The sequence below is a fragment of the Oncorhynchus nerka genome, linkage group LG13, assembly GCF_034236695.1.
Source record: "Oncorhynchus nerka isolate Pitt River linkage group LG13, Oner_Uvic_2.0, whole genome shotgun sequence".
Taxonomy (NCBI): domain Eukaryota; kingdom Metazoa; phylum Chordata; class Actinopteri; order Salmoniformes; family Salmonidae; genus Oncorhynchus; species Oncorhynchus nerka.
Window position 1 is genome coordinate 62,306,609 of NC_088408.1, and position 19,545 is coordinate 62,326,153.

At 44.4% G+C, this 19,545-nt stretch overlaps 2 protein-coding genes across 2 annotated transcripts in view; one reads left to right on the plus strand and one right to left on the minus strand.

Moving 5' to 3' along the window:
* Positions 1–8,603, plus strand: LOC115139809 (aldehyde dehydrogenase 1A1-like). The gene is given in 15 exon segments (XM_029677611.2): positions 1–129; positions 1,617–1,753; positions 3,068–3,172; positions 3,377–3,517; positions 3,659–3,788; positions 4,346–4,407; positions 4,573–4,701; positions 5,638–5,751; positions 5,979–6,081; positions 6,238–6,422; positions 6,618–6,782; positions 6,914–7,071; positions 7,385–7,459; positions 7,566–7,579; positions 7,582–8,603. Coding segments are annotated over 15 exon segments (1,632 nt in total). The 5' UTR covers positions 1–71; the 3' UTR covers positions 7,638–8,603.
* LOC115139810 (transmembrane channel-like protein 2-B) overlaps positions 8,195–19,545 on the minus strand; it is a 26,441-nt gene continuing 15,090 nt past the window's right edge. The window contains exons 12-20 of the mRNA XM_029677612.2: positions 14,172–14,351; positions 13,628–13,786; positions 13,317–13,445; positions 10,870–10,937; positions 10,529–10,768; positions 10,324–10,449; positions 10,039–10,117; positions 9,752–9,881; positions 8,195–9,517 (exon numbers count right to left, since the gene is read on the minus strand). Coding sequence (XP_029533472.1) covers positions 9,288–9,517; positions 9,752–9,881; positions 10,039–10,117; positions 10,324–10,449; positions 10,529–10,768; positions 10,870–10,937; positions 13,317–13,445; positions 13,628–13,786; positions 14,172–14,351 — 1,341 coding nt within the window. The 3' untranslated portion in view covers positions 8,195–9,287. The remainder of the gene's footprint in view (positions 9,518–9,751; positions 9,882–10,038; positions 10,118–10,323; positions 10,450–10,528; positions 10,769–10,869; positions 10,938–13,316; positions 13,446–13,627; positions 13,787–14,171; positions 14,352–19,545) is intronic.

A 19,545-nucleotide genomic window follows, 5' to 3' on the forward strand; every position in this document is an offset into this window, starting at 1 on the left:
AGGGTGGTGGGTCTGCGTTGGGTACTTTTGCCTTTCTCAAATTTGGGGCTGCAGTGAAGAGAGTTGAAGACATGCCGGTGATTGGAGTTGAGAACGTTCAATCTGCAGGTGTACCATCTGCATGCACAGGTAAGATAGCCAAACTCAGGTCCATTGCGTCCAGTCATTTATTTGTTTCTCACAGTCTGCTAATGCCATACGTCACAAGTCAAGGTTAATTAAGTTATAATAACTGTACATTATTCTTGTGTAAATAACCTGTTTTTCTTGACATACCATAATTATGTTTGGTATAAAGTTTGGATTTAGAAACTATTTGGATTTCATTTTCAAATTAAACTAAAAATACTTTTCACATCAAGTGAAGACAGTAAAATAACTTTAACTTTTTTCTTCAGGAGTACATGAAAATGTTTACATTTTCTGTAAATGTGACTTTGATTTTATAAGAATGTCAGCTGATTACGAAAACGACTGCTGTGAAATATTATCCATGAAATATAATAGGCTAATACATTTTGAATTCTGTGTCTTTCTCAAGTAGTTACAATCAGTCACAATCAGAGTAATGTTCATGTAAACACAATGTCAATATGATGCATTGTTTCTAAAGTATTTTTTCCCATGTAAACTTTATGTTAAATGTAACTTAATTGTTAAATTGAACATGTTACACACATGACTAGCAATGAAATCCTGGGTCACTAAAATAGTCCAGTTTTATTGTCATAAAAAAATGTGGGTCACAAAAAAAACAGCTCTATCAACATATTTGCCAACTACTGTCCGACAAGAAACATTTGTCATTCGTGTCCAATAACTAAACAGTTCTGTGTTCATTAGGAGACACAACAGGTAGTCCCTCCCTGTTTCAGTCCATGTGATGCCAAAAGTGACACGATAATGATGGTTGAAAAAGTGGACCGAAAACCTTTTGCAATGGAAAACAAAAATCAGCATTTTATCCAGGTAGTTCCTCCATGTTTCATTCTGTTTTGCTTAATTTAGTGCCTAATAAACATGACCCTGCTGTCCTCAGGTTCCCTCTGTAGCCTAATGAGATGAGATCAGGGCTCTGGAGCCAGCACCGCCAGCCCCGACTTTATGGTGCCAGTCGCGACCTCTGACCCCTTAGTGTGAGGCAGTAGCAGATGCCAATATCTCATTTGGCACAATTTTCATATGGTATATTCTGTAGGAAAGACAATTATATAGGGATGACAACGTTTGCACACTTGCTCTTGCGAGTACTATGCGCGCTCACACGGGCACACACATTGCTTGTATTGCTTTTAGTAGATTTTACTGTGTTATTTTTACTTTCGTGTGTTGTGTTTCTCTTTTCGTAGTTTGGAAACTTGATTGGTCGGTTTGATTTACTTAAATGTCCACCAACCACATCTCTTTGATAGAACCCGTCACTGTGAAGTTCTCACAGGTTCTCACCATCCCTCCAATCAGGTTGAACAATGCAAATCACCCCCTTCCACAGGTTTGCCTATTGTCCAATCAGTGCCTCTCAATGAGAGGAAGGGGCAGGAGACGGTAGGTGGGATGGGAGAGGGGCATGTGTTCAGCCCAGTGTCATACAATTTCACCTTTCGCTGTCCCAGTAGGAAAACAGGGCAACATGAGCTCCGAGCCAGGAAACTGCCAGAACCACCAGGACCATGATCCGGACCACGGAGACGCCGGGCCAGACAAACAGACCATGCCCATGCCTGTCCCTAACCTGGAGGTCCAGTACACTAAGGTCAGCTGGAACAATCTTTATAGCTAATGTAGTATGTCATTATGTTTGTGTAGGTTATGTATTCTCTTTTGCTTTTTGTTTTAAGTGTTGAATTTTGTGGAGTACTAAAATCATCTATGCGTCATTAGTTTTAGGAGTATTTTGTAGTATATTGGGTGGTGAAAAAGTTTCCTACAGTGAATATCACACAGTATGTTGTGAAGTCCAGTCTTTTTCCAGATGTCCCCTCTCTAAATCTTCAGCTACAAAATGCCGTCTAAACATCTCCATGCGCTGATGCATTTTATTCATAATGGCATATTTCATTAATAGTTCTTCATGAATACTGTGTGTGTGCGTGTGTGCGTGTGTGCGTGCGTGCGTGCGTGCGTGTGTGTGTGTGTGTCTGTCTGTCTATTGGAGATGTAGTAGAATAAGTGTGGTATTTACATCCCTTTGGCAAGACGGTTCCCAGGAGCAGAGGAAGTCAGTAAACTGTTTACTGTGATCTTATCAGAAAGTTTATTACAGTAGAGTTACCACGATTTATTATTTTAATATATTGACTTACCAACAACACTCAGATGCATCTAATCAAGTGAAAGGATTTAATCAAAGGTTAATCTTCCTTATACATTAAACAGAGATCTGGTCAGGACAAAGCTATAAAACATGCTCTACTGAGGATAAAAATCTAACTCATTGTTATGGAGTCTGTTCCCTGAAATGGAAAACTATGCTCTCTGCCAGAGGCCCGTGGTCATGGATGACAGGAGGGAGGGCGTTCATTAGCCTGGTCCCAGATCTGTTTTCTCTATATAGCCAACTCCCATGGTCACTGTTTTGTTATGTTTTGGCATGTCAATTCCCATAGTTGGCAAGACAACGCAAACAGATATAGGATCAGGTTAGGAGTTCATTGACACAGGAGTGTTTGTGTGTAGTGTACAGTATACACTGAGTGTACAAAACATTAAGGACACCTGCTCTTTCCGTGACATTGGCTGACCAGGTGACTCCAGGTGAAAGCTATGAGCACTTACTTATGTCACTTGTTAAATCCACTTCAATCAGTGTAGATGACGGGGAGGAGAACAGCATAAAGAATGATTTTTAAGTGTGACATGGGTCGTGTATGCGTGCCATTCAGAGGGTGAAAGGGCAAAGGGGAGGTGCAACTCAATATTAGGAAGGTGTCCTTAATGTTTTGTACACTCAGTGTACAGCACCAGCTTGGGGTTTGTTGGGTCTGTGTGCAAAGCCTTTTCATTAGTGAGGTTTTTACTAACGTCATCTGTTTTGCTGTTGTGTCTTTCTGTGATTTGGGGAGATCAGATATTCATTGATAACGAGTGGCATGAGTCCTGCAGCGGACGGAAGATGCCAGTTCACAACCCTGCCACTGGAGAGCTGCTGTGTGAGGTAGAGGAGGCAGACACCGTGAGTGACATTGTCAATTAGTCAAACAATCAATCAATACATTTTTTTTGTGTGTGTGGTTCTTTGAGTTCGGTTGAGAAAGAGAGAGAGAGAGAGTAAGAGGGTGTGTGTTCGTGCGCTTGTGTCTGTTTGCGTGCCTGTGTGACTTTCGTAAGTGTGCCTGTCTGTGTGAATGTGTGTGCCTAACTTTCCTTTCGTACCCAGGAGGATGTGGACAAGGCGGTCCAGAGTGCTAGGGCAGCCTTCCAGCTGGGGTCTCCATGGCGATGCATGGATGCGTCCGACAGAGGGCTGCTGCTCAACAGGCTGGCTGACCTGGTGGAGAGGGATCGCCTCCGGCTGGCTGTGAGGAACACACACACACACAGTCTAACACTGCAAGTGCTCAACAACCATATGTCCCACATGTCCCATACCTGGGCTCAATATTTGTTATGCATTTGCTAGATGTTGCTGAGAAGTTCTGTTTAATGTATATGTACTCAGACGTTGGAGGCTCTTGACTCAGGGAAGATCTTCCTCATGGCGTACTTTGTGGATCTAATGGCCACTGTTAAAACCCTGCGTTATTATGGAGGATGGGCCGACAAGATACAAGGCAAAACCATTCCTGTAGGTGAGTTAATCCGCAATTTGACCATCTCCCAAATATGAGATCATATCCACCCGATTGACATGAATTTACTGTATATATATATATTGTATTAAATGATGTGTATCAACAATTGTATTTACATACCATACCAGTCAAAAGTTTGGACACACCAACTCATTCAAGGGTGTTTCTTTATTTTGACTATTTTCTACATTGTAGAATAATAGTGAAGACATCAAAACTATGAAATAACACATATGGAGTCATGTAATAACCAAACAAGTGTTAAACAAATCAAACTATATATTTTAGATTTTAGTTTCTTCAAAGTAGCCACCCTTTGCATTGATGACAGCTTTGCACACTTTTTTTGTTACTACATGATTCCATATGTGTTATTTCATGGTTTTAATGTTTTCACTATTATTCTACAGTGTACAAAATAGTAAAAATAAAGAAAAATCCTTTGAGTAGGTGTGTCCAAACCTTTGACTGGTACTGTAACAATTATGAAATAGTTTCAAAGGAATGAACAGCAGACTTACTGCCCAGATTCCTTTACATGTCATTGTCTTCAGATGGAGAGTATTTTACCTACACACGACACGAGCCCATAGGGGTGTGTGGACAAATCATTCCAGTAAGTAAATCCCCTTTGTGTGTGTGTGTGTGTGCGTGCGCGTGTGCGTGTGTGTGCGTGCGCGTGTGTGTGTGTGTGCATGCGTGTGTGCGTGCGTGCGTGTGTGCGCATGCACGTGTGTCCTCAGCTCTCATATAACCCATACCTTTACTCCTCTGAACGCAGTGGAATTTCCCTGTGATGATGTTTGCCTGGAAGATCGCTCCAGCTCTGTGCTGTGGGAACACTGTAATCATCAAACCAGCTGAACAGACACCACTAACAGCCCTGCACATGGCCTGCCTTATCAAAGAGGTAGACAACACACATGTGAACACGCACATCCACCTCTAATACTTGAGGTATTCTCACAACACATTAGCCGCACCCTCAAGATATGTTGTGCTCTACTCAACGACTATTACTCACCCTCAACCTCAAGGACGAAGTGTGTTTTTTCCCCCCGTTTTAATCTGGCCCCGCTCTTTACCCTTATGTGAAACCTTTGAAGTTACGCCTAACCCTAGAGGCTCCTGCGGTCATTGCAGTCATTGCCTGGACGAGCTCAGCCAGGTCCCCCATTATGTAAGTCCGTATTCGACGTCCATCCATGTCTGAGGACGTCGGGAGTTGACGTGGAAACAGGCCACTAGGGGCAACAGTGAGCTCTGTTATCTTCGAGTAGTTTTCGCCGTTATTGACGGGGATGGCGGATGGACATAAGCATCTGCCTCTGTTTCCAAAGGTTGCACGTTTCAATCAAATGATAGAAAGTTGTTTTTGATATCCCAAACCAAACCTTAAACCTCACCTTAACCATTCTGAGTTAATGCCTAACCTAAAACATTTCCAGTTCATGTCTGAACTTAACCCTAACCTTCAAAATAATGCCTAAACTTAACCTTAAACACTTTGAAATGTGACATTTGGAAGAACTTTGGAATTTGACGATTGAGAAACATGGATGAACATCTAATTCTGAAGTGAGACTATGAGAGCTGGTAGAACTAGCTAATGGCATAATGTTGTTGAGGCACGTCCATAATTAATGATTCCTAAATCAGACATTTAAAAAAATATAGACCTGAGTTAATAAAATCATGTTGTGTTTGTCTCTTTCATTCTGTGTGTGTGTGTGTGTGTGTGTGTGTGTGTGTGTGTGTGTGTGTGTGTGTGTGTGTGTGTGTGTGTGTGTGTGTGTGTGTGTGTGTGTGTGTGTGTGTGTGTGTGTGTGTGTGTGTGTGTGTCCAGGCTGGTTTTCCCCCGGGCGTGGTGAACGTGCTGCCAGGATACGGTCCAACAGCAGGCAGTGCCATTGCTCATCATATGGACATTGACAAAATAGCATTCACTGGATCAACTGCTGTACGTATTCACAGAATGACCCATTCACTTTCAATCATGACACACGTCACTGATCACCCAAACCTTAGTTCACAATATCCTTTCTGTTTGGTCCAGATTCTGACGTAATCTGCTATTTCCTAAACCAATAGCCCAGTGCCCTCCCCATTTGGTGTGAATGGTTGCCAGATAGGATGGGGGGTTTGGTATTAGTTATGTTGTAAATGTTTTCCTGTGGTGGTTTCCAGGTAGGGAAACTCATCCAGAAGGCTGCTGGTGACAGCAACCTGAAACGTGTCACTCTGGAGCTGGGTGGCAAGAACCCCAATATTGTCTTCGCAGACTGTGACTGTAAGTGTGAGTGTGTGCGTGTGTGTGTGTGTTTGTGCATACGTATGTTTGTCTGTGTGTGTTTATGTGTATATGTTTTTGGGATGCGTTGAGTTTGTGTCTGTGTATACAAGCAAGTGTTCATGAACATAACATGAGTGTGTATGTGTGTTGTAGTGGAGTATGCGGTGGAGCAGGCCCACAGTGGTCTCTTCTTCAACCAGGGTCAGTGCTGTCTGGCTGGCTCCAGGGTGTTTGTGGAGGACTCTATCTATGAGGAGTTTGTTTGTCGTAGCGCGGAAAAGGCCCGTAACAAGGTCCTGGGAAACCCACTGGTACCAGGAGTGGACCAGGGACCACAGGTAAGGTATTGTGGTAGAACACACTGTTATTCCTCAAATGGATAACAATAGCAGTACAGTCGAGTGAGTTCAGGACAGTCGAGTGAGTTTTAATATCAAAGTCGCAAGATGTGAGGCTTTCATATTAACACTTTTAGAATGACAGTCAAAGCTTGTGTGGTGAGGATTTGTCGGATGTTCTCATTGTTGGTGCAGATAGATCAGAAGCAGTTTGATAAGATCCTTGAGCTAATCGAGAGTGGGAAGAAGGAAGGGGCCACACTGGAGTGTGGGGGTGGGCCCTGGAACCGGAACAGCCTCTTCATCCAGCCCACTGTCTTCTCTAACGTCACTGACGACATGCGTATTGCCAGAGAAGAGGTAAACGCACACACAACATACTCTTTCTCGCACACACACACATACATACGTGCACGCATGAGAATGCACAAATGATCTGTCTCACTCTCTTTCTCTCCCCCTCCTCTCTTTCTCTCTCTTCTCTCGCTCAGATCTTTGGACCGGTGCAGCAGATCATGCGTTTCCGCACCGTGAATGAGGTCATTCAGAGGGCCAACGCCACCCATTACGGCCTGGCTGCCGGAGTTTTCACCAATGACATCGACAAAGCCCTCACCGTGTCCTCAGCTTTACAGGCCGGCATGGTGTGGTATGTATGGACACCTCCAAAAGCTTTTGACCATTTTGGGCAACATTTTCATCTGACAAAAGAGCACAGATCTGTGCAGATTCTGTAAACCTCATTATAATCTGGCAGCGTGATTTCATATGAAACACCTCTTCAACACTGTAGATTATAAAGACGTGATTAGTTACGGATTATTCAGTTTACTCAAATCTAGTTCAATAATCACATCCGTATAACGCACATTGTTGAAGGAATGTTTCGAATTAATTTACGCTGACAGATTTTGTATTTCAAAGGTATTTGAACTGGGCCTTTGATTTCCTCTTTATCATAGGGTGAACTGCTACAATGCCATGAGTACCCAATGTCCCTTCGGAGGGTTTAAGATGTCCGGGAATGGGAGAGAACTGTGAGTGATTCCAGATTTCCAGATTTCTAGAGTAAGACCAACATTCATTTATTCAATTAGTTTATCTTAGTTTCCTTATTGTTTGTACCATGTGTCTGGGTTTCAGAGGGGAGTATGCCCTCCAGAGTACACAGAGGTCAAGGCTGTAACTATCAAAATCTCCCAGAAGAACTCCTAAGATTTGCTGTACGGTACCATTCAAGTATTTCAGTAGGACTTCCACCGAAATTCTCTATGGACCGACTGGGAATTCTCAGCAACGACCCACAGACTATTGCATGCTATTAGACAAAACAGGGAGTCACTTCCTGTTTAAAACAGCTCTCACAGTGCTCAAGGTTGCCCAAAATTATCATCACCATTTAGACGGGACAGCACCTAATCCGAAACAAGTTTGCATGCACAATCGGTTAACTTTGTCATCAATTGGAATCATTGATTTATCATATAAACTGCACCCCACTGGTTAGTCTGGTCCAATTCGACAGAAAGACAATGTTGTTGGTATAATCTATCATTTGTACACTGTATGTGATCTATTTGAACAGTCCAGTAGTTTGAGATCCGTTGAAATGCTAATTGTGTGGTTTATAGTACATACTGTCTTGTCGTTGTCATTGCCAATGGATAGTGACGGTGTATTTCTGTAAATGTGTGTGTGTTTGCTTTTGTAAATCTCCCATAGGTAAGCATATAAAACCTGATTTATCTGGCATAGAGATTCGTAGACATATGTTGTAACTCTTGTATTTTATTGGTTGTAATAGCAAAAAGGTAGCTCTTTATACCTTCCAGGTTGGTGAAAACAGCCCAATAACACGGCATCCAACCCTTTTCTAACTAGCTAATGGTTTTGTATCTGGAAACAGAGATGGTAGTTTCTATGTAATAACGCTGAATCCGTGCAAGGAAAATGCCACATCACCCATTTCTCTTTAGTTCTACTATTATATACATTCAGCGTAAACGTGTCATGTGGCCTTATTTTGTGTAAAGTGACACCAAATTGCCGACCAATAGCTCAATAACTCGGTCTTTCAGCCGTCTTTTTCCTTTTTAGTTAAGTTAGAGCACGTCACCGAATGTCACTTGTCAAATCTTGTGCATATATTTTTTATCAATAAAAGAAACCTCTGATTATGAACTGGATTTGTTTTGTCACTTGAACACTTTAAGACACTTTACACTAAATAAGGCTACGTGACAATTTCATGGGGAATGGATTCAACAGTACAGAACTAAAGACGAACAGGTAATGTGGCATTTTCCAGCACTGATTCGGCGTTCTTACATAGAAGGTTCCATCTTCCGATTAACAAACCATGGGCTAATTGGGATGACAGGAAAGGATTGGGGGGGGAAACTACATTGGTAACTACTACTGTAGTTAAAACATAGTTATTAACCCGTTATTACCGAGTGTGAGTGTAAAGTGCTGGAACAAAAAAAAGTACTACAAATGCATATCTTACAAACTATTAACATACGATTTCAGACTGAAATGAGTAGAAGTTTAGATCTCTGCTGAGACAAATATAAATAAATAAACATTCCCTAAATTGGTCACAGAAAATCTCCTCATGTTGGGATTTTGCATGCTGTTATGTCATGATTGTGAGGGTGTTACAAATACTACCTACAGGCTTTAGATCTTTGGCCAGATTCCCAAACTTTTTCAGATGGAAAACAAGGAACTTTTCTTATTGGAGTTTTGGTCTGTTTTCTTACGTTTGGTACATAATGAACACAACCCTGCTCTTCCCCTGCTTGTCTACAGCCTGATTTGTCAGGGTGGTATTGACATCCTAACACCCTGGTTTTCACCTGTTTAGCGTCTAGAGGGAGGTGTCCCCCTCCCTCTGCCCCTCGCCGGCCCTGGGGGTGGTCCTCTGGCGTTTCCAGACGGCCCCCTTGGGCCTGGGGGATGGGTCACAGCTGCTTTGGGGTTTGGTGCAGCCAACGAAACATCCTTCTGAATATTAACCCCCTTGCCATTGGCTGCTGCTCCTGGACGTTTTGCCACTTTGGGAGATTTGCTTCCCTTCTCGCTCACTATTTCTGAAAAGGCGAAAAACGAAAAACAAAGTGGACGTGCATGTACACCTATATACATGTAGCTCTGCTGAGGGGTGATATTATGATACAATTCACTCCAAACAAACTGTTTCTTAAATTATGTTCATTAAGTGGGTCCACCGTTTTTGTGAATTCCCAAAAAACATCCAGCCACTAGGTGGCACTGAGTGGAGACGGTAGGTAGGTAGGTAGGTAGAGTAGGCTATGTGAACTGACCTGGTGGGGGCTTCTCCTCCGCAGCAGCAGGTGGGAGCAGAGAGCGGTTGGGCAGGAGGTCCTCCAGGTCCTGCATCACCTGGTTGGTGTTCTCCTTGTTGTTCCTCCTGTTCTTCTCCTCATCTCTAGCCTAACCACAACGCAGATAATACTGTTGCTGTTTCTGCAATCCCCATATCAGCATTGTGTGCATGCATTGACCAACACGTACTTAGTAGCATTACATTGTTTACAGTAAATCGTTTAAGGATTGAGAGACAGCAGTTTAGGTGATCATGCTCATTTACCATTTGCATCTTCTTCTTCAGTTCCAGGTTGGCATTTTGATAGTTTTTAGAGGTCGCATTCAGATAGTAGATGGCCAACCTGCCACAGGATCACAGAAAACTATTTAACCTGTTTTAAACATGGCATGTATTATGATGATTATGATATTTTACTATGACCATATCTGTGTTGCTGTAATGTGTGTGTGTGTGTGTGTGTGTGTGTGTGTGTGTGTGTGTGTGTGTGTGTGTGTGTGTGTGTGTGTGTGTGTGTGTGTGTGTGTGTGTGTGTGTGTGTGTGCATACACCATCAGCAGCACTGCTGGTAAGATCAGCCCAGGATTAGTTGCGTAGGTGAAGATATTCCCAATGAATGCTGGTAGGTCGTTCTCTATAGTCTCCATGACGACATGATACATTTGCTCCCTTCCGCTGGTAGACAAGAGATCAGCATTAGATGTGTGCCTAGTGTGTGTGTGTATGTGTGTCTGTGCGTGTGTATGAGAGACACCTGAAGGGGCCACAGTCGAAGGAGGGCGGCAGGGTCATTATGGTGTAAACCACAGGCAGAAGGCTGAGGAAGAGCACCAGGAGGAGGAGGCCCATGTAGAAGTTGTTAGATTTAGAGGCCTTGAAGACCCTCTCATGGGGAACGTTACAGCTCATCACTGCCCAGCACTGGTAATACATGGATGTGAGGAGACGCAGGACGTTCAACCCTACCAGGCCAGGGGCGTAGAATGCACCCATCCTGAAACAAACACAAATACAGAAATGTGACTCTTATCAACACAACTTACAGGGTTTGTGGAAATGTGTTGATGGTTTATGTGGTGTCTCATATTTACTCACCAAATCATTCCTTGATTGAATATTAATCCAAGCACGTTGCCGCTGATGTCAAATTCTCCATACGACGGCTAGAATCACATACAAAAAATATTGCAAATCGTGTTAAATAATGTAAACGTAATTCTATTCTCTCTCCCTCTTTCTCTCCCATAGTAATTAACTTAACAGGGAAGTGTCCTGTGTCACTACGTGAAGGATCACCTATCTTGCCGGATGTCACTGTGTGGTATCACTGTTAATTTTGTCAGCATTTTTTTTGTTTTAGTCTTAGTCATTTGACTAAAATAGCTTTTATTCTTAGTCCCATTTTAGCCCTTACATGCTTCGTAGTTTTAGTTTATCAGTCAATTAAAACTCTGGACTATTTTAGTCTTGTTTAAGTAAAATCTTACTTACTTTTTTTCCGTTAAATAATTCATATTTACCTCTAATTTCCTTCACGTGCACAAGGCCTTGTCCAACTAGGCATAATATCCCCTCATTTGCTGGCATTGCTGTTGTGGCAGATTTTAAACAACGCCAGCCATGATTTACTATACTGTATAGGCTACAAAGCCTTGGCTACAGGTTAAACAATTTAGGCCTACAGCTCTGATTTTCTCCCCATCATAACCTTGTGATGGGGGGGTAAATAACAGTGATTCCCTTAAAATGGGGAATCTAAGCTTTCCAACAATGCCAGAATTATTACTGTACTCCTCATATTCAGCAAATAACAGTAGCATTTCCTATAGCCGACCACGAGAGCGGCAACACAGATGAACACAAGCGCACATAGTAATTGAGCTTCTGATGTGATCAAAGCAAAAATAGCCTATATGAAAGTAAGAAAGAGTAAACATCATTTTTTTCTAGTTGAGGTTAGTTACAATCTGCATCCGTTCAAAAGCGAGACGAGTGACTGCCTGGTAGCTTTGTGTGTGGAGGAGAGCCAGGCAGATCAGCTCATGCAGCCCGCGCAACTGAAAGACCAATGAGAGGATTGTATTATATTCTGCAAAGGCATGGTTATGATTGGACAAAACAGATCAAAAGGAGCTTCACGTGCAATTGAATGTCCATTAGTCTCACATGGAAGTCCCGTCTCGTTACATTGTCATCAACTAAAATGAAAAGTCATTTGTAATAGTTGTATTTTTTTTCAGGGCATCTTGTCTCGTTATCGTCATTCGTTTTCATTATTTTCAGTTTTCAGGAAAAATAGGTTGTTGCTGAATATTTTCTGTCATAAGGTATCAAGTTTACTTGGAGGTATCAAGTTTACTTGGAACAAACACATAATGTACTCCCACTTGCAATAAGCAAAGAAAAACACTAGTATTGAGTATTTACATATGTGGTGTATAACCTTGAAACAAGGATATAATTACACACAAATGAAGGGGCCAACTGTGAAGAATGATGTATTGATATTGAGTAACTCTACCTTGTTACCATACTATTACCATGTTATTACCACTTTATCCCATATTGTAATGTAAAAGGAGGCAGGTAGCCTAGCTGGTTCAAATCCCCAAGCCAACTAGTTGAAAAATCGGTCGATATGCCCTTGAGCAAGGCACTGAACCCTAATTAAGTGTCTGCTAAATGACTAAAATGTAAAAAATGTAATGCTACTGTGGGATTCTGTGTTTTACATTATAGCCATTACCATATATATGATTAAATATTATCTGATGTTGGCTGTTTGAAGTATCTGCATTTGTGCACTTGAGCATCATCATGAGATTAAACAACTGCTTGCTACATCTACTTGCCTGTTTGTGTGTGTGACAAGAACTGAGTAACATGGTGTGACCTGCATGTTGCAAAACTGTAGATAACAGGCCAGCAGATGCTTTGTCCTTGTGTTTGTATGTGACAATATTGAGCACATGGTGTGACTTGCTGTATCTTACAAAGTTGTGGTTAATCAGGTACAGGGAGGGATGGTCATCACGAGGTTTAACTGAGATGGAAAAATACTGAACAACACAATAGCAGGAACTGAGCAACTGTTATAACTAGGGGGTGATACCAGAACAGTGAGAATCTATACATCGACAGAGGGTGGACTCCAAGAAGCGCCAAGAGGCGGGACCAGCCTGAGCGCCTGCGATAGGCTGAGCAAGTCTAAACCACGCTCAGCCTCTACTGTGATAGACATAGTTCCAACCCGTCTGTTGGCCTATCACAGTATATGAACAGCTGTTTTCTTACATCCTGTCAGTTCCCTGTTCTGCCCTGCGTGGTATTACAGTGAGCTCGTATATACGAAAGTTGTATTTGCCATTTATTGCTTAGCTAATACAATTACATAGAGTACAATCAGTGACTCAGTGTTATAACTTGTTCTGATACCAGATTCGAATTGACGCAACCCTAACACTACCAAAAACGATTACAATAAAATGGGAACACACACACACATACAGTGGTCTGTAATGCTTTGATAGCCTAGCACGTACAAATCCAGCCTCCAGGTCCCAGCACCAGCAGTAGTTGAGGAAACGCACGATCATGGCTCGCAGGAAGTCACCAATCAGGATGGTCATATACGTCACCTGGATGTCAGAGACGGTGAGCTTCACAAACTCCTAGAGATACAGCACAGAAAGAAGACTAAACAGGAAACACCCGGCAAGTCACAGACAGCCTCAGTCATATCACTGATGCACAATGAAGGGAACTTTTTCCTGCTCAGGCAGGTGGAGGAAAAACCAGGATAAAAAACTCAGTGACGAAGGGAAAACGGAGGAAGAACGCATGGAAGCCTCACTATGCCAACGGCGGTCTCCCAGCACGGCCCTCTGATGACATCAGCAGGGTGGATGTCTGGAGGGGGGATGTCAGTAGTGTTGTGGTAGGAGCTATAGTTGGAATAGTACTCATTCAGTCCCCAGATAGTGGCATTCCTAATAGACTTCTCCTTTTCCAACTGTACACATGTTAACACACAAAGACAGGTTCAGGTGAGTAAGTCAAATACACATGCATACAATATGTACTGAACACACCATCACACACACAGTGGCAGTTCTAGCTTGTATGGCTAGAACCGCCTGCCTAGCTCACAAACTAGAATCAGGGAGCCCACTCCGACAAGGTTAATTGACCCACAGTCCCACACGGTGACATGATATCATTGACGTGACGTGCAAATGAGCGCTAGAAAACCAATTGCGCAAGATGCCGCCCTGGGTGGGAGCCCATGTTGCCTATTCCTAAATCCGCCACTGCACACACACACATACATACATACAGGTGAATAAACACACACATATGCATTTGCAGGTACATGCCACTGACATACTGTCTGGTACCTTTGCGTTGACTTCGTCAAAAAGGGCGAACAGAAAGGTGTAGAGGTTCCCGAGGAACAGGGCGAAGATGCGGCCCAGTTGCCACTTGAGGGCGATACGAGGGTGGTACTCCTCCAGCTCAGCGATGGTCTCAAAGAGAGGGGGGCACACCAGCCCCAGCAGTGACATCACAAACTCCACCTGGAAGGTAACACACAACCAATCACCGGGATGAAGGCTAGAAAAACAATTTATTTGTAAAGAGATATTTGCATTCATTATCATTTTAAGCTTTAAATTCATTAACATTTATAACATAGCCTATATCATTTAATTTATAAAGTATGTATAACATTTATATAAACATGTATAATCATTTCAATGGCTTATTCATTAAAGTTATTAAGTGAAACCGAAGTGTGGTAATACTTTACAGGGTAAAACTTCATTTTAAGTGGTCCAGTGCTGGGAGCTAACCATCCATGTTCAGTGTTAACTAGCTAACATTAGGCTCTAACTAGAACAGCACACGGCTCTTACTACTTCCGGGTTGGAGCGAGCCGGTCGCATCCGCGCTTCGGTCTGCAGGTTGTATAACTTTTTCATTACATTTCATTACATTTCATTATAGTACAACGGTCTGATTTGTCTAATCTTAGCAATTTCTTCTTAGCTAGCTACATAGTCGTCGTTGTATCAAAGATAATTGCGTAATTATCGTATTTCGTCGTCTCCTATCTGCCCAACACGTTCACCGTCTACCGTAGCACTGTAGTAACTATCACACTCAACTGAAAGACTTGATTAGTGTAGTGTTAGCTAGCTACATAGTTGTCTTTGCTGTCTTCGTATCCAAGATAATTGTGTAGTTTAGAGTGTGGAGTCTTAGAGTGATAATTGCGTTATTATCGTATTTCGTCGTCCTCCTATCTGCCTAGCAGCTAGCCAGCTAGCATACGTTCACCGGCTACCGTAGCACTGTAGTAACTATCACACTCAACTGAACGACTTGATTAGTGTAGTATTAGCTAGCTACATAGTTGTCTTTGCTGTCTTCGTATCCAAGATAATTGTGTAGTTTAGAGTGTGTAGTCTTAGAGTGATTATCTTAATTCACCGAGGTTAGCTAGCCAGCTATTTTGTCGTCCTTAACGTAGGAGACACTCCTAGCTAGCCAATAGCCAGCCAACGTCTACTGAATAGAACTTTCGCATTCGGTCGCATTCCGCTTCGCTCCACAGGTAGTATCACATTTTCATTTCATTTCATTACAGTCCCAACGGTGTGATTTGTTTGATCGTAGCTAGCTACATAGCCGTCTTTGTTTCAAAGATAATTGTGTAGTCTAGAGCGATTTTCTAGGTTAGCTAGCCAGCTATTGTCGTTCTCCTAACGCAACGTAACGTAACCAACACTGCTAGCTAGCCAGCTAGCTACCGAAAAGCAGCATTGTAGAAACTTCACACTCAACGGTACGACTTGATTAGGGTAGTGTCAACAACGCAGCTAGCCTACCCCAGCAGTACTGTATCATTTTAATCATTTTAGTCAATTAGATTCTTGCTACGTAAGCTTAACTTTCGAGACGTGTAGTCCACTTGTCATTCCAATCTCCTCTGCATTAGCGTAGCCTCTTCTCTAGCCTGTCAACTATGTGTCTGTCTATCCCTGTTCTCTCCTCTCTGCACAGACCATACAAACGCTCCACACCGCATGGCCGCGGCCACCCTAATCTGGTGGTCCCAGCGCGCACGACCCACGTGGAGTTCCAGGTCTCCGGTAGCCTCTGGAACTGCCGATCTGCGGCCAACAAGGCAGAGTTCATCTCAGCCTATGCCTCCCTCCAGTCCCTCGACTTCTTGGCTCTGACGGAAACATGGATCACCACAGACAACACCGCTACTCCTACTGCTCTCTCTTCGTCCGCCCACGTGCTCTCGCACACCCCGAGAGCTTCTGGTCAGCGGGGTGGTGGCACCGGGATCCTCATCTCTCCCAAGTGGTCATTCTCTCTTTCTCCCCTTACCCATCTGTCTATCGCCTCCTTTGAATTCCATGCTGTCACAGTTACCAGCCCTTTCAAGCTTAACATCCTTATCATTTATCGCCCTCCAGGTTCCTCGGAGAGTTCATCAATGAGCTTGATGCCTTGATAAGCTCCTTTCCTGAGGACGGCTCACCTCTCACAGTTCTGGGCGACTTTAACCTCCCCATGTCTACCTTTGACTCATTCCTCTCTGCCTCCTTCTTTCCACTCCTCTCCTCTTTTGACCTCACCCTCCCACCTTCCCCCTACTCACAAGGCAGGCAATACGCTCGACCTCATCTTTACTAGATGCTGTTCCTCCACTAACCTCATTGCAACTCCCCTCCAAGTCTCCGACCACTACCTTGTATCCTTTTCCCTCTCGCTCTCATCCAACACTTCCCACACTGCCCCTACTCGGATGGTATCGCGCCGTCCCAACCTTCGCTCTCTCTCCCCCGCTACTCTCTCCTCTTCCATCCTATCATCTCTTCCCTCTGCTCAAACCTTCTCCAACCTATCTCCTGATTCTGCCTCCTCAACCCTCCTCTCCTCCCTTTCTGCATCCTTTGACTCTCTATGTCCCCTATCCTCCAGGCCGGCTCGGTCCTCCCCTCCCGCTCCGTGGCTCGACGACTCATTGCGAGCTCACAGAACAGGGCTCCGGGCAGCCGAGCGGAAATGGAGGAAAACTCGCCTCCCTGCGGACCTGGCATCCTTTCACTCCCTCCTCTCTACATTTTCCTCCTCTGTCTCTGCTGCTAAAGCCACTTTCTACCACTCTAAATTCCAAGCATCTGCCTCTAACCCTAGGAAGCTCTTTGCCACCTTCTCCTCCCTCTTGAATCCTCCTCCCCTCCCCCCTCCTCCCTCTCTGCAGATGACTTCGTCAACCATTTTGAAAAGAAGGTCGACGACATCCGATCCTCGTTTGCTAAGTCAAACGACACCGCTGGTTCTGCTCACACTGCCCTACCCTGTGCTCTGACCTCTTTCTCCCCTCTCTCTCCAGATGACATCTCGCGTCTTGTGACGGCCGGCCGCCCAACAACCTGCCCGCTTGACCCTATCCCCTCCTCTCTTCTCCAGACCATCTCCGGTGACCTTCTCCCTTACCTCACCTCGCTCATCAACTCATCCCTGACCGCTGGCTACGTCCCTCCCGTCTTCAAGAGAGCGAGAGTTGCACCCTTCTGAAAAAACCTACACTCGATCCCTCCGATGTCAACAACTACAGACCAGTATCCCTTCTTTCTTTTCTCTCCAAAACTCTTGAACGTGCCGTCCTTGGCCAGCTCTCCCGCTATCTCTCTCAGAATGACCTTCTTGATCCAAATCAGTCAGGTTTCAAGACTAGTCATTCAACTGAGACTGCTCTTCTCTGTATCACGGAGGCGCTCCGCACTGCTAAAGCTAACTCTCTCTCCTCTGCTCTCATCCTTCTAGACCTATCGGCTGCCTTCGATACTGTGAACCATCAGATCCTCCTCTCCGCCCTCTCCGAGTTGGGCATCTCCGGCGCGCCCACGCTTGGATTGCGTCCTACCTGACAGGTCGCTCCTACCAGGTGGCGTGGCGAGAATCCGTCTCCTCACCACGTGCTCTCACCACTGGTGTCCCCCAGGGCTCTGCTCTAGGCCCTCTCCTATTCTCGCTATACACCAAGTCACTTGGCTCTGTCATAACCTCACATGGTCTCTCCTATCATTGCTATGCAGACGACACACAATTAATCTTCTCCTTTCCCCCTTCTGACGACCAGGTGGCGAATCGCATCTCTGCATGTCTGGCAGACATATCAGTGTGGATGACGGATCATCACCTCAAGCTGAACCTCGGCAAGACGGAGCTGCTCTTCCTCCCGGGAAGGACTGCCCGTTCCATGATCTCGCCATCACGGTTGACAACTCCATTGTGTCCTCGTCCCAGAGCGCTAAGAACCTTGGCGTGATCCTGGACAACACCCTGTCGTTCTCAAATAACATCAAGGCGGTGGCCCGTTCCTGTAGGTTCATGCTCTACAACATCCGCAGAGTACGACCCTGCCTCACACAGGAAGCGGCGCAGGTCCTAATCCAGGCACTTGTCATCTCCCGTCTGGATTACTGCAACTCGCTGTTGGCTGGGCTCCCTGCCTGTGCCATTAAACCCCTACAACTCATCCAGAACGCCGCAGCCCGTCTGGTGTTCAACCTTCCCAAGTTCTCTCACGTCACCCCGCTCCTCCGCTCTCTCCACTGGCTTCCAGTTGAAGCTCGCATCCCCTACAAGACCATGGTGCTTGCCTACGGAGCTGTGAGGGGAACGGCACCTCAGTACCTCCAGGCTCTGATCAGGCCCTACACCCAAACAAGGGCACTGCGTTCATCCACCTCTGGCCTGCTCGCCTCCCTACCACTGAGGAAGTACAGTTCCCGCTCAGCCCAGTCAAAACTGTTCGCTGCTCTGGCCCCCCAATGGTGGAACAAACTCCCTCACGACGCCAGGACAGCGGAGTCAATCACCACCTTCCGGAGACACCTGAAACCCCACCTCTTTAAGGAATACCTAGGATAGGATAAAGTAATCCTTCTCACCCCCCCCCCCTTAAAAGACCTAGATGCACTATTGTAAAGTGGCTGTTCCACTGGATGTCATAAGGTGAAAGCACCAATTTGTAAGTCGCTCTGGATAAGAGCGTCTGCTAAATGACTTAAATGTAAATGTAATGTAAATGTCCTTATTTCAGTGTAATTACATATGTAATTTGAAATGCAATGACCCTTCACTAATCCCCGCCCAGAGTGCACTCACAGATAGGTAATTAGAGTCTATTGAGCCTCCAACTTTAGTAATCTCGATCATCTAGTACATCTGTCCACGAGAGATGTACAACCTTGTGACAGTTGTTACTGAATCGGATGCAGCTGAGAAGAAGCGAAACATTGAATTGGTAAATGTAGTGGAAACTTGCACATATGTAACAAGCACAGTAACAAGCATTTGTTGTTACAGGTCTGTAATTACAGACTCCATTTACCACCAGTTAAATGTTTTTATTAGAGTGTAACTTATTTATTACCATTTACTACAATACTTGTTATTGTAATTACACAAATTAAATCTAGAATCGGCTTCCTATTTCGCAACAAAGCATCCTTCACTCATGCTGCCAAACATACCCTCGTAAAACTGACTATCCTACCGATCCTTGACTTTGGCGATGTCATTTACAAAATAGCCTCCAGCACTCTATTCAGCAAATTGGATGCAGTCTATCACAGTGCCATGCGTTTTGTCACCAAAGCCCCATATACTTCCCACCACTGTGACCTGTATGCTCTCGTTGGCTGGCCCTCGCTTCATATTCGTCGCCAGACCCACTGGATC